This window comes from Myripristis murdjan, chromosome 24, assembly GCF_902150065.1.
Source record: "Myripristis murdjan chromosome 24, fMyrMur1.1, whole genome shotgun sequence".
In the NCBI taxonomy this organism is placed as follows: Eukaryota; Metazoa; Chordata; class Actinopteri; order Holocentriformes; family Holocentridae; genus Myripristis; species Myripristis murdjan.
The window spans coordinates 68,153-81,698 of record NC_044003.1 but is presented as its reverse complement, the minus strand read 5'-3'; the positions used below and the strand labels follow the sequence as shown (position 1 = coordinate 81,698).

The 13,546-nt window shown below is 48.3% G+C and overlaps 1 protein-coding gene across 1 annotated transcript; it reads right to left on the bottom strand.

Moving 5' to 3' along the window:
• Positions 1-550: 550 nt before the first annotated feature.
• On the bottom strand, positions 551-9,012 carry ubr7 (ubiquitin protein ligase E3 component n-recognin 7). Its single transcript, XM_030047069.1, has 12 exons — positions 8,876-9,012; positions 8,542-8,710; positions 8,056-8,189; positions 7,724-7,784; positions 7,541-7,636; positions 5,587-5,640; positions 5,189-5,294; positions 4,879-4,985; positions 2,023-2,187; positions 1,647-1,812; positions 1,448-1,509; positions 551-938 (listed from the first exon to the last, which is right to left on the bottom strand). Exons 2-12 carry the CDS (start codon positions 8,677-8,679, stop codon positions 846-848), a joined length of 1,182 nt encoding a protein of 393 aa, XP_029902929.1. The 5' UTR covers positions 8,680-8,710; positions 8,876-9,012; the 3' UTR covers positions 551-845.
• Positions 9,013-13,546: the final 4,534 nt, after the last annotated feature.

Sequence of the window (13,546 nt, the reverse complement as noted above, 5' to 3'; positions counted from 1 at the left end):
AGGTCTGAGACTGATTCACCGTTTGTTTGAAAAATAAAAATAAATTTAAAATTGTGTGGAATTTGGATTTTTCACTGAATTCTGACCTGAGACCCGCCAGCAGAACCCAACAGAACCAAATCAGAACACACAAGAACCTGAGAACCATAGGAACTGAGCATGCTCAGACACACACACACACACACACACACACACACACACACACACACACACACACAGAGGTGTGTTTAGATGTTTGATTTCCAAACAAAGTGTGATGATGTCAGTAAAACCTGCACAGAACCAGAACCTCCAGATCTCCTGTTCGTTTCCTGGCCACAAAACGTTCCTCATTTTTACATTTTCTGCTCAAACCCAAATTCTTTGTGTTCTGCTGCTTTGCACTTCCAACAAGCTGGAAAGTATTTAAGTGACTGATGTCCTCTATGTTTTGTAAGAAAAATGTTTGGTCAGATTAAAAAGAACCAGATTCTCATTTCAAACAATAAAAAGTTAATAAGCACATTTTTACACTCAAACGGTGAAACAACAGTGAAGCTACGCAGTGGTATGCAGTTTCATTTGGACAATCTGTTTTATTTCAGAGGAGATACAAGACAGTTTACTGGGTCAGGAACAACAAGAGCAGACAGGAAACTGAACTTCCAGCCAGGAAGACACTACATCTACTGTCCAAAGGCTTTTATTCTCTTTAGAACGTCAACTAGAATTCAGTCCCGGGAAATCAGCGACTCACTGATCTGAAAGTAGTAAAAGTCATTCAATCCTGCAAAGTTTTCAGTTAAAAAAGTAAAAGCAAAGCAAGAGGAAGAGTCGGGGGGGTGAAGGTGGTCTGCGGTCGGACATCAGCTGCAGTAGAACTGGCCGGAGTTGAACCGTCGCCTCTTGCGACTCTGTTGCTGCTCGAAGAACTGACGGATGTCATCAGGAGTCACAACCTGTCAGAGGACAGATGAGGGTTAGGATTAAGCTTTACCCTCCTGTCCAGGCTCTGCCAGTGCCTTGCTCAGGGGCGCTGACAGGAGAAGCTAGTATACGTGGGGTTTTTTTAAATGGTGGGGGAAACCGGAGGGAACCCACACAAACGCGGGGAGAACACGAGCACTTCCTGAACAGTCCCATCAAATAAAATGTACTAATGACTTTTTAACGGAGAACACATTCAAGGGTCAGGCTCAGGCCCGGCTCGCCTCCACAGGAGGAGCCCGGCGGGCCGGCGTCTCCACCCTGCAGAGGAACTTCATCTCTGTTCTGATCCTCCGTCTGGTTCCTTCTTCACCCAGAGCTCCTGAACACGTGAGAGGAACCCAGAACCCGTGGAACACTGAGAGCTTTGCCTTCAGGCTCAGCTTTTTCTGGCTTTTAGCTTTTATGCTGCCCACTGAGCTCAGCTGGAAAATGACTTTAACGCAAAGTTCAACATTTTGGTTGGTTTTAGGAAACTCACCTTTCCTTCTGCTGCAAATCCCTGCAGGAAGTCCTTCAGCTCCGTTTTCATGTCGTTGTATTCTGAGAAACGACATTAACACATTCATTCAGGCAGAGAAATGCATGTTTAGCATCTCAGCCGACACAAACCTAACCCCAACCCGGTGACTCGGACAGAACCAAACAAACTGCCGCTGTTAAAAACACCGAGCCGTTACCGTGAATGATCTCCAGCTGCTGAACTCTGTTCAGGTTGTCCAGAGCCGACATCAGGGGGTCGTGTCCTCCCCGCTCCTGCTCGCTGTTCTTGCCTTTGTTCTCGTAAGCCAGGACGGTGTCCGACTCGTCCAGCAGGAAGCAAAGTCCTGCGGCAGCCAGAGATTTCTGCAGAGGAAACGCTGCTGTTAAAGCATCACAGCACAACTCAAACATTTGTTAGGGCTGGGACCACTTATTGATGATTACTGATCGTTTAAAAACAAGTGCGTAATTAACAAGTAAAACATCCTTACTAGGGTTAGGGTTAGTGCAAGATGCAAGTTTCTCAACAAACAACCAAAAAAACTAGTTTTAAAAAACTGCCGTCCTGCTTACTTGGCAGCTGATGCAGGAACAGAGTTTAGATCGCCATGGTGACGGCCAGAACACAGCTCCTGATTGGACAATTTTCTGACCGATGGCCTGCAGCTCCTTCAGCCTGCACCCCCCCTCTGACTCCTGACGGCTTCGTTTACAGCTCGGACCGTCGCTCGCTTCTGCCTGGAAGCAAACACAGAATCACATCTTTCAGTTCAGTTCATATCTGCACCATCTAAAAACCATCAGGTGTTCTGCTTTATTTCTCTCTCCAAGCTCTTAGAAGCCTTTATTATCATTGTACTTTGCAATATGTGGTGCACAACATTAATAAAATTATATCATGCACAGAACATGAACTTAAATGTACAGGTGAGGCTGTGAACACACTAAACTCTACTTTACTGCTCTGCAGGTCACTGCTGCTGTTCCCCTAACCCTAACCCTAACCCTAACGCTGGACTAAAGGCTGTTTGCTCCAGGCTCCTGGCTCTAAAGGCTTGTCCTGAGTCTCTTCATTAATCCTGGCTGTGTTTTGGGCGCAACATGCAGTGAACCAATCAGAGGCCGTCTCCCGTCCCCTCTAACAGCCAGGTGTGTCCCACCTTGGTGGGCTGCTGTTCTAATGGAGGATTCTCCAGGTAAGAAGGAAGGAGACGGATCTGCTCCGAGGGCAACAAGAATCACCAGGGACCCCTCTCACCCCTGTCATGGACTGTTTTCTCTCTGACCTTCAGGCAGAAGATACCGCAGCCTGCCGTGCCTGACGGCTTCTACCCAACCGCCATCAGACCTTTGAACACCTGCAAGACTCTAGCAGCACATAAAGAACACTCACATTGTGCAATATGCTGAGCAGACCTCAGCCACACTGTTTACCTCCACTATCTATTTATTACGTTTTGGTTCTGCACATAAATCTTGCACATATATTTTTGTACATACATATTTATATATTTATCTCTCTGATTCTTTTATCCTTGTTCTTTTTATTCCTTTACTTTTTATGGTGTTTATCCAATCTTTTTATTGTGACCAATGCATCGTTTTTTCGTTTCACAGTGCATCTCTGATGTAATGTCGAAATGACAATAAAGGAATCTGAATCTGAACCGAGTGAAAGCTCCCGAGCAGATCATCTCCGGCGACAGCAGGACTCCATCTGAGCTCCCTGAGGTGAAGCAGCGTCCCTGCCCTGTGTGTGGGACAAGCAGAGCGGACGCTCGCCGGCGCCCCCTATGGAGGCCACCATCACTGTCTGATGATGAGCTTCAGACAGCAGAGAGACCTGCAGCACTGACCTCAGAGCTGCTGTTTGCTGCTCAGTCACTTTCAGCAGCGCAGCAACACTGCTCTGAGGTCAGCTCATTTTCAGAGCAACAGGCCCATGGAGCTCAGAGGGACAGGAGACACTCTGCTGTTTCCACCAGGGGGCGCTGCAGGGGGACATGACTGCTGAGGGGCGCTCGGAGCTGCTTTGAGCCGGAGAGTTGATGCTTCCTGTGTGGTTGTTTTATTGTCCCATCTGCAGGACTTGTTACACACCAACCAACACACACCTACTCACCTGAACCCAGAATTTCCCTGGTTGGGATCAATAAAGTATATCTATCTATCTATCTAACTCACCTGAGGGCTGTTCCATGAAAGCAGCTAAAGAAAGCTGCGCTTATGTGATATAGCCTGGCTTGAATTAGCGTCAACTTTCACTAAAGCCTCCACCCGTTCCACTAACGTGATTCAGCCGCGTCAAGTCAACGCTAATTCTAACCACGTTTGAACAAGCTTCAGGTGCGCGCGTTCACGGGGCACATAAGCAGCCCAGAACAGTCGATTGTCGAAATGAAGATACAAACGTCTCAAAAGGAGGGGAAAAGGAGAGCCTCGACATTTTCAGCGGCGGAGCAGACACTGCTGATGGAACTATATGAAGAATATAGAGAAATCATCACAAACAGGGCCGGCTTTTAGCATAGGCAGTATAGGCAACTGCCTAGGGCGCCATCTGCTTGAGGGGCGCCGCTAGCGGCCAGAGGGGCACCAGAAGCGGGATTGTTGACCGGCGCGACACCGTCGGGATATGGAAATCAAAAAACTGGAGAAGGAAGTAAGTATAAATTTAAACACAACAGAAAGCCATGGTTTGGACTGTATTTAATGCTTTCATTCTTTGTCTTCACAGCTTGAACAAAACTATGATGATTGAGTTTTTTGTTTTTTTGAATGGTTAATAAATGATTTCAAAACTTGGGCACAGTCTTTCTGAAATTATACATGCAACAATCCAAATAAAAAGGGATCATTCCAAAAGTGGGATGACCATGAATCCAATTTGGATTAATTGAAATATGTGTTCTTGTAAACGTCCCTCACCTGTGTCCACTAACCTATTGGCTTCGGGCAGAAGAGAGGCGGGTCATCGCAAATTGCGGGTGGGAAATAAATCATTGGGGGTCTGTTTCCGTCCGTCGGACATTCTCTGACAGCAGCTGAGCTAAGCTTGGCTGTAAGCCTGCCACGGAGCAGGCTAGTTCTGCTGACTAAGTTGCCATGGTTACTGAGCTGCAACTCATACAAGCCACTTTGATGGAACGGAGCTCTCACTTAAATTAGAGAGGCTCATCGAAATAAGCCAGGCCATCCCGTTAGCCAGCTGGATGGAACAGGCCCCTGAAACTAAACCTACCAAAACAAAATCAGCATGTTTAGTACTATCAGCATTTAGTTCTCTATGTACTAATACTTCACTTCATGTTAATGCTGCCATGTCTAAAATCAAAATGCTCAAATCAAGGGTTATTTCTCTAGCTAAACTGTATTTTGGGACAGGGTGAAGAAGCAGGAGGTCAGAGGTCAGAGGTCAGAGATGTGAACCTTGCTGTCGTTGCTGGTCGACTCCTCCTCCTCCTTCGCTTCTCGTTTCACCTCCTCACCGCTCGACTCCTCCTTCACCTGCTGCTCTTCCTCTGCTGCTCTGGGAACTGAAAGGACATCACAGCAGACAAGTAAACAAGTTGAACATCAATGTTTAGTGTCTTTCAGCAGAGATACAGACATTAACAGGAAGTACATGAGCTCACAGAGTCCCACACTGCTGAGAGAGAGAGAGAGAGAGAGAGAGAGAGAGAGAGAAAGAGGAGGAAGGGGTTTAGAGGAGGAGGGAAGAGGAAGAGGACCAGCGTACCTGCCAAGTGAGCGGCGTACGTCCATAGAAAGGGATGATGGTTCATGCAAGCCTCACAAATCATTTCCTGCAGCTCCACACAATCTGGAACGACACAACCCAGGTGCTGTGGGAGAGATCACTGACATCACCACAGACTCCACCGACACCATCACTGACATCACCACCGACACCATCACTGACATCACCACCGACACCATCACTGACATCACCACAGACTCCACCGACACCATCACTGACATCACCACAGACTCCACCGACACCATCACTGACATCACCACCGACACCATCACTGACATCACCACAGACTCCACCGACACCATCACTGACATCACCACCGACTCCACCGACACCATCACTGACATCACCACCGACACATCGACAGAGATAAGACTCACCCGGCCGTGAAGCCAGTCCTCACAGACGATACACTGGATCATCTCATCCTCCACCTGAAAAACATTAAATGGACCTTAAGGTCTGTTCGCACATGGGACGGTAACAGGACAGTAGCGGGACACTGACAGGACAGTAACAGGACAGTAACAGGACAGTAGTGGGATACTGACAGGACAGTAACAGGACACTGACAGGACAGTAACAGGACACTGACAGGACAGTAACAGGACAGTAGTGGGACACTGACAGGACAGTAACAGGACAGTAACAGGACAGTAGCGGGACACTGACAGGACAGTAGTGGGACACTGACAGGACAGTAACAGGACAGTAGCAGGACACTGACAGGACAGTAGCGGGACACTGACGGGACACTGACAGGACAGTAACAGGACAGTAGTGGGACACTGACAGGACAGTAACACGACAGTAGTGGGACACTGACAGGACAGTAACAGGACAGTAGCGGGACACTGACAAGGACAGTAGCGGGACACTGACAGGACAGTAGCGGGACACTGACGGGACACTGACAGGACAGTAGCGGGACACTGACAGGACAGTAGCGGGACACTGACGGGACAGTAGCGGGACACTAGTGGGACACTGACAGGACAGTAGCGGTACACTGACAGGACAGTAACAGGACAGTAGCGGGACACTGACAGGACAGTAGCGGGACACTGACAGGACAGTAACAGGACAGTAGTGGGACACTGACAGGACAGTAACAGGACAGTAGCAGGACACTGACAGGACAGTAGCGGGACACTGACGGGACACTGACAGGACAGTAGCGGGACACTGACGGGACAGTAGCGGGACACTAGTGGGACATTGACAGGACAGTAACAGGACAGTAGCAGTACACTGACAGGACAGTAGCGGTACACTGACAGGACAGTAGCGGGACACTGACAGGACAGTAACAGGACAGTAGCGGGACACTGACAGGACAGTAGCGGGACACTGATAGGATAGTAACAGGACAGTAGCGGGACACTGACAGGACAGTAGCGGGACACTGACAGGACAGTAGCGGGACACTAGTGGGACACTGACAGGACAGTAGCGGGACACTGACAGGACAGTAGCGGGACACTAGTGGGACACTGACAGGACAGTAGTGGGACACTGACAGGACAGTAGCAGGACAGCAGCAGGACACTGACAGGACAGTAACGGGACACTGACAGGACAGTAGCGGGACACTGACAGGACAGTAGCAGGACACTGACGGGACAGTAGCAGGACACTGACGGGACAGTAGCGGGACAGTAACAGGACAGTAGTGGGACACTGACAGGACAGTAGCGGGACAGTAGCGGGACAGTAACAGGACAGTAGCGGGACACTGATGGGACAGTAGCGGGACAGTAACAGGACAGTAGTGGGACACTGACAGGACAGTAGTGGGACACTGACAGGACAGTAACAGGACAGTAGTGGGACACTGACAGGACAGTAGCAGGACACTGACGGGACAGTAGCGGGACAGTAACAGGACAGTAGTGGGACACTGACAGGACAGTAGCAGGACACTGACGGGACAGTAGCGGGACACTGACGGGACAGTAGCAGGACACTGACAGGACAGTAGCGGGACACTGACAGGACAGTAGTGGGACACTGACAGGACAGTAGCGGGACACTGACGGGACAGTAGTGGGACACTGACAGGACAGTAGTGGGACACTGACAGGACAGTAGCGGGACACTGACAGGACACTGACGGGACAGTAGCGGGACACTGACGGGACAGTAGCAGGACACTGACAGGACAGCAGCGGGACACTGACAGGACAGTAGTGGGACACTGACTGGACAGTAGCGGGACACTGACAGGACAGTAACAGGACAGTAGCGGGACACTGACAGGACACTGACGGGACAGTAGCGGGACACTGACAGGACAGTAGCGGGACACTGACGGGACAGTAGCGGGACACTGACCTGGTCCTCGGGGTCAGGGTAAGGTCTGTTGCAGGTGCAATAAACACCAAAGAAGTTGTGGCTGTATTTGTTTTTGCTGTTGGCCGCCTCCTTCTCCTGAAACACAGCAGAGATAATTAACATGTAATAAATTAACTCAGGCATAATTAGCATGCGTAATTAAGGAGTAATTAGCAGCCTCACCGGGAAGAGCTTGCACTGCAGGTTTGTGAATTTGCTGTTTCCACAGTCGCAGCGGAAGTTCCTGTGGAGGAAAAACACCATGTGATTGGTGCTCATGAAGTCATGTGACCATATTTATTATAGTTAGAGTTCCAGCTGCTGCTGTAGTCACTGAGTCCAGGTGATGCAGGTCCAGGTGATGCAGGGCTGCGCCACACGACCACAAACACACTCACAGCTAGTTACAGCTAGTTAGTTAGTTAGTTAGGCACAGCTAGTTAATTAGTTCCAGTTAGTTAGTAGGTCACAGTAACAGTTAGTTTGTTGCAGTGAGTTCCAGCTGGAGTTTTTACCTCTTGGTGTAGAGCTCGAAGAGGTCGTGACCTTCGTGACATTTGTAGGAACAGGCCAGGCAGATTCCTGCTTCCTCTCCTCCTTTTGGAGTGCAGGTGTTACAGGCATACAGAGCCTGCCGCTTCACATAGCCCTAACACACACACACACACACACACACACACACACACACACACACACACACACACACACACACACAGAGAGAGAGGGGTGTGGAGGGGGTGTTTGTCTGATTTTCACCACTAAACTGACCCAGACGGTGTACTTCAGATCCGTAGTTCACTGTGTGTGTGTGTGTGTGTGTGTGTGTGTGTGTGTGTGTGAGTGTGTGTGTGTGTGTGTGTGTGTTGGGGGGAAGGGTCTCACAGTGATAACTCGAGGGTTGTCACGGTAAAGGTATTAAAGTACAATCTGTAATCCTACCTGTGGATGGGAGTGTCCCAGGACTATAATCTGATATATTCTGTGATAATCTGTAATCTGACCTGCGGGTAGGAGCAGTGGTCGGAGTCGGAGCCTCCGAGCACAGCAGAAGCTTCCTCCTCCAGCTGCTCGTCCTCCTGCAGGACGTCCACCAGAGACACGGTGTCCTCCCGCGGAGAGCCGCTGTGCTCCGCAGACATGTTTACCTGCTGTTTACCTGCTGCCTCTCACCTGAGACGGGAGGCTAGCGTTAGCTCGCTGTTAGCTCCGCTGCTAACCCAAACCCGGGGATCGCAGCCGCTCAGGGAGCGCAGCTGCCGGCTCGCAGCTGAAGCGGCAGCTGCGTGCTCACCTGCGAGCGGCTGGAAGGTAAATTTGGATTAAAGTCAGACTCACCGGTTCAAAAAGCGGCGGCTCTCTTTGTTATTCAACCCGCTAGCTTGGTAGCTACTGATGACGACTTCCGCTTTACTTCCGCAGGTTGTATTTGGCGGGAGCCCGGGGTCAGCGGTGCTGCGTTCTGGTGGCCTCGGAAAGCGCAGCCTCAGTCACTCGGCTCCGTACAGACACAGTGTCCTGGTACACACACGTGTGCGCTCCGGCAGCGGAGGGTCCCAGCGCCAGAGAAGGGCCCAATCCCAGTGTCCACCCTCACACACTCACTGACTTTGAGGCGCGCTCCCGTTAAGTCAGTGAGGGCTCAGGGCTCAGGGCTTAGGGAGGAGATTGAGATTCAGCCAAGGTGTGGCGAAGCGGGATGGTTATCTGCACGTAAGGTCACGTGTTGTTGTTATTGTTGTTGTTTTCGTCATCACGCTCACAGCTGCTGCACCAGGACAAACTTCATGCTCAAACGTCAGGTGGATATTTATCTGAATGTGTCTGATCGCTTGAGGTTAATCAATAACTGATGATCGATGGAACAGAGCTTGAGAACAACCAGGGCGTCCAAAGGCGGCAGTGAGTTAGAGTCGCCTGGTGATGACGACAGCAGCAGTGGTGGCGCTCCAACATGGCGGATGTTACCCTGCAGGCCGTGCTAACTCGCAGAGACGGAGTGAAACTGAAGCTTGACGTTAAAACAGAACAGAATCTGACCTCCATCTTGGCGGGAATCAGGAGCTTACAGGCGGAAGTGTCGGAGCTGCTGACCGAGCTCGTGGAGCGGGAAAAACACGACGGCGGCTGTGACGGTGAGCTGATGACGTCACCGGGGTAGCCACTCGGCGCGCTCTCCTAACAGGATGCAGTTTGTGGTTCAGGTTGTTGTTGTTGTTGTTGTTTTTAGGTGTTTTATTTTGACATGATAAACATGACAGCATCATCACAACACTTACAGACATACACGGACTGACACACAACAGAAACCAGGAGACTGAGACACAACGAGACATCAGAGGATCTCTAACAGGGAGAAGCAGAGCTGGGCGGCAGGGACCAAAAGTCATATCCCGATATCTTTAGGCTGAATATCGATATACGATATATATCCCGATATTTTTTCCGCAATGTGAGAGCAAATGTTCAGTCAAAGTCAAAGCCAAATATGACATGACGGGGCTGGGGCTTCTGCCGTGTTCCTGTCCCGGGGCAGAAAGTGTGGGGATCCAGGGTCGGGACTAGAGTTCTCATCGGGCCTGAAAATTAAGACCCGACCCGACCCGGGCGCGACTGGGCCAGCCCGAGGCCCGACCCGACCCGACTAATTAGCCGAACTTTAGGCCCAACAGCCCGATAAAGCCCGAAAAAAAAAATCGCCAAATTCGCCATTATTTAGCAGAGCCGGTCGGCCGCGGCACCGGGGCACCATCAGGCAGCTCACCTGTCAGATCCGGCAGACCTGACGGGTGGGCGCGGTATCGGACGGTGCCGCGTCCGGCCCGCCTGATGCCGACTGATGGTGCCGCGGCATGTGCGGGTCAATACGGTAGTCTAGAAAACTGGAGATTTTTTTTTTTTTTTTTTTCCTCGTGCGCCCCCAAGTAGATTGCGCCCTGGGCAGCTGCACTGCCCATAGCAGAAACCGTCCCTGCTGCCGAGTCTGCCAGCACAGCGGGATGCTGCTGCAACTCTCTCTCACTTGTTTGCTCTGCGCTCGCACAGCTGGTTGTCTGTCTGTCACTGAAAGTTTAGCCTCCAAATCCAATCCAGTCTCTCACTCTCTCCACCAGTCACAGAAAAATGAAACGTCATAATCAATAACAGAACACATAATTCTATTTTTTTATTACAAAAAAAAAAAAAAAAATCCCCCACAGAACCCGAAGCCCGACCCGACCCGCCCAATTCACGTAAATTTTAGGCCCGACCCGACCCGAAAATGTCGGGTCGGGTCGGGCCGGGTCGGGTTCGGGCAGAATATGAGAACTCTAGTCGGGACATGAGCAGCTCCACAGCATGCCAAATCAAAATGAATGTCATGCAATACTACTACTACTACTACTACTACTGATACTACTACTACTACTACTACTACTACTACTAATAATAATAATAATAATAAAATATTATTATTTATTTTTAATTTTTATAGACATATCTTATAAGATACTATACTCACCAGCATTCACATACTATAGTCAATGACTTTCACAAAAATATAAACAGTAAGACTTTAATTGTCTTTTTTCCTTGGGTGGTTGAAATTGACAAGTGCCTCCACTTCAAAATCAATACTCAAAACCAGTACTATCTTGTAGAAAATAGCACAATTACAATATCAAGTGACTTTAGAGTAGAGTGTAGAGCAAGAAGATAACAACACGTACATCATGATTTCTAAAAACTGAATAAATAACAAACATGGCAAAAAAAACTGCTTTGCTAACTCAATCATGTCGTAACTAGAATATCCGCTGGAAAAAATATTTATTTCATGGACTGATAGTTATACTCCTGCCGACTTCTCAGTCATTTTTAATCTAACAGTTGCCGTGACAGCAGCTGATCTTTAACTACAACCAACTGATATTAACAGTTATATTTAAATACAGGCTACTGCTTTCCAGTGTCAGAAAACATCTGTCTTTTCATAAACTCACCGGCAGATGTTTTATTTCAGCTGGGGGTGTGTCACTCCAATTTAACGTCAGCTCTGATTAATGTGGCTAAGCAGCAAAAGTAACAGTAAGCAGTCACATTAAGGCTGAACAGAGTTATAGAATCACCTTTTCAGGCTGTTATCAATTTACCTCTGAAATAAAGACCACAGTTTTCACAGATGTGTTGATTTATTAAATGTTCATTTCAATGTACAGATGCAAACAAATTGACAAATTGATTAAATCAATGGTCTTGGCAACTCATAAAGACTAAACAAATGAATAAAGATTGTTAGGCTAATTAATAACTGATAACATTAACACATTAATAACAAGAACAAAGTTATAGCCGCACATCTCCGTGGAAAATCCTACAGGTACTGTCCGTGGTGCTGAATCTGCCTCAGCAGGTACTGTCCGTGGTGCTGAATCTTCTGAGGCATTTCATTCTCTTTATTATAGAAATTAAAGCTCCATAAAATTCACGGAGGATCTTGTTTAGCTCTTCTTTCCTTACAGGTGAGAAATCACCTGTTTGCCAGGTGTTTGTCAGGTAGTCTTGCAGACATTTGACGGCCCAAGACGTTGACCGGGCCGTACCGGCTTCATTTCCTAAGTTCACCCATCTGTTCTAAAAAGCCGTTCAAAAAGTGTGATGACGTCACACATTTCATATCGCAAGAGGTGCTGCTTTACGGCGATTTCCAGAGCCTGTCTCCGGAGAGCAGACGGAGACACTCGAGACACTTTGGCCAGAGCTCGTCTGTGATATATTAGACATTCTCTGTGTACACAGATATGAACTCTGATGGAAAAGTCCTCCTTAAGAGTGGTGTTTCCAGATTCTCTTGGTCTTCAGGTGCCATCAGGTGGGATCCCTGGTCGTAAACAGCCACAAGTCCGTCACTGACCAATCAGCATTCATTAGTAAATGCTAGCGTGTTATGGCCAATAACAGCCCAACCTGTAGGAAATCGAAAGGATATAAGTTAATAAGTAAAGTAAGTTAAGGAGATAAGGTTAAGTAAGTTAATAAGTAAATGATAGGCTAATTTCACTTTTAACCTATAATCCATATTGAACTTTCAGAAACTACAACAATATTTGCAATTTTTCAACCATAAACAGGTGTAATAGACAAATTTAGCCTTCTGGCTCCATAGAGCCCCATTCATTCTGCACTAACCCGCCATCGCCCCCAGTAGAATTACGGTGGAACTGCAACCAAGTTCGATAAACTGGGAGTTAATGAAGAGTGGCAAGGCCTGCCGTAGACGGGCTCTGTGAGACATAATGTTTGTGGTTCGGGTTGGAGACGCAGCTGGTGACGTGTTGACGTCACACTGACGGCAGTAAGGCCATGTTGAGGCAGTTTCCAGTCCACCATTTGGATATTAGTTATGTACATTTCTGGCAATGTCTCCTGTTTCTGTCTTTGTTTTGTTCTCTGTTTTTTTCTTTTTCTTTTTATTCTTGTCTCTCATTATGTCTCAGTCTCCTGTTTCCCCAGTTTCTGTTGTATGTATGTTAGTCCATGTATAAAGTGTATCCCCTAAGTGTTTTGATGATGCTGTCATGTTTATCATGCCTAAATAAAACCCCTAAAAAAAAAACACCTTGTGTGTTTTGTCTAAGTACTGTGTGTGCATGTAACAGAGCATGCGCAGTAAGTACATGTATGTGTGATCTGTGTGTGTGTGTGTGTGTGTGTGTGTGTGTATTTATTGTTTCACTAATGGCGCTTTTCCACTAGTACCTACTCGGCTCAACTCGACTCGGTTTGAGAGCTTTTCCATCACGTGGTAGTTCCTGATAGCAGGTCCCATTTCAGTACTGACTCAGCCGGGGTTCCAGGCGAGCTGAGTCGAGCTGAAATGTGACGTAAACGCCGTGCAGGCCACTGATTGGACGACACGAGAGCGACTCCTGCACGAAAACCAAACGCAGCATTTAAAAAAAACACACAAAAACAAAACAAAACAGCAGCAGCGAGCGTGCGCATTGATCATCGCTGAAGTCGTCAAAG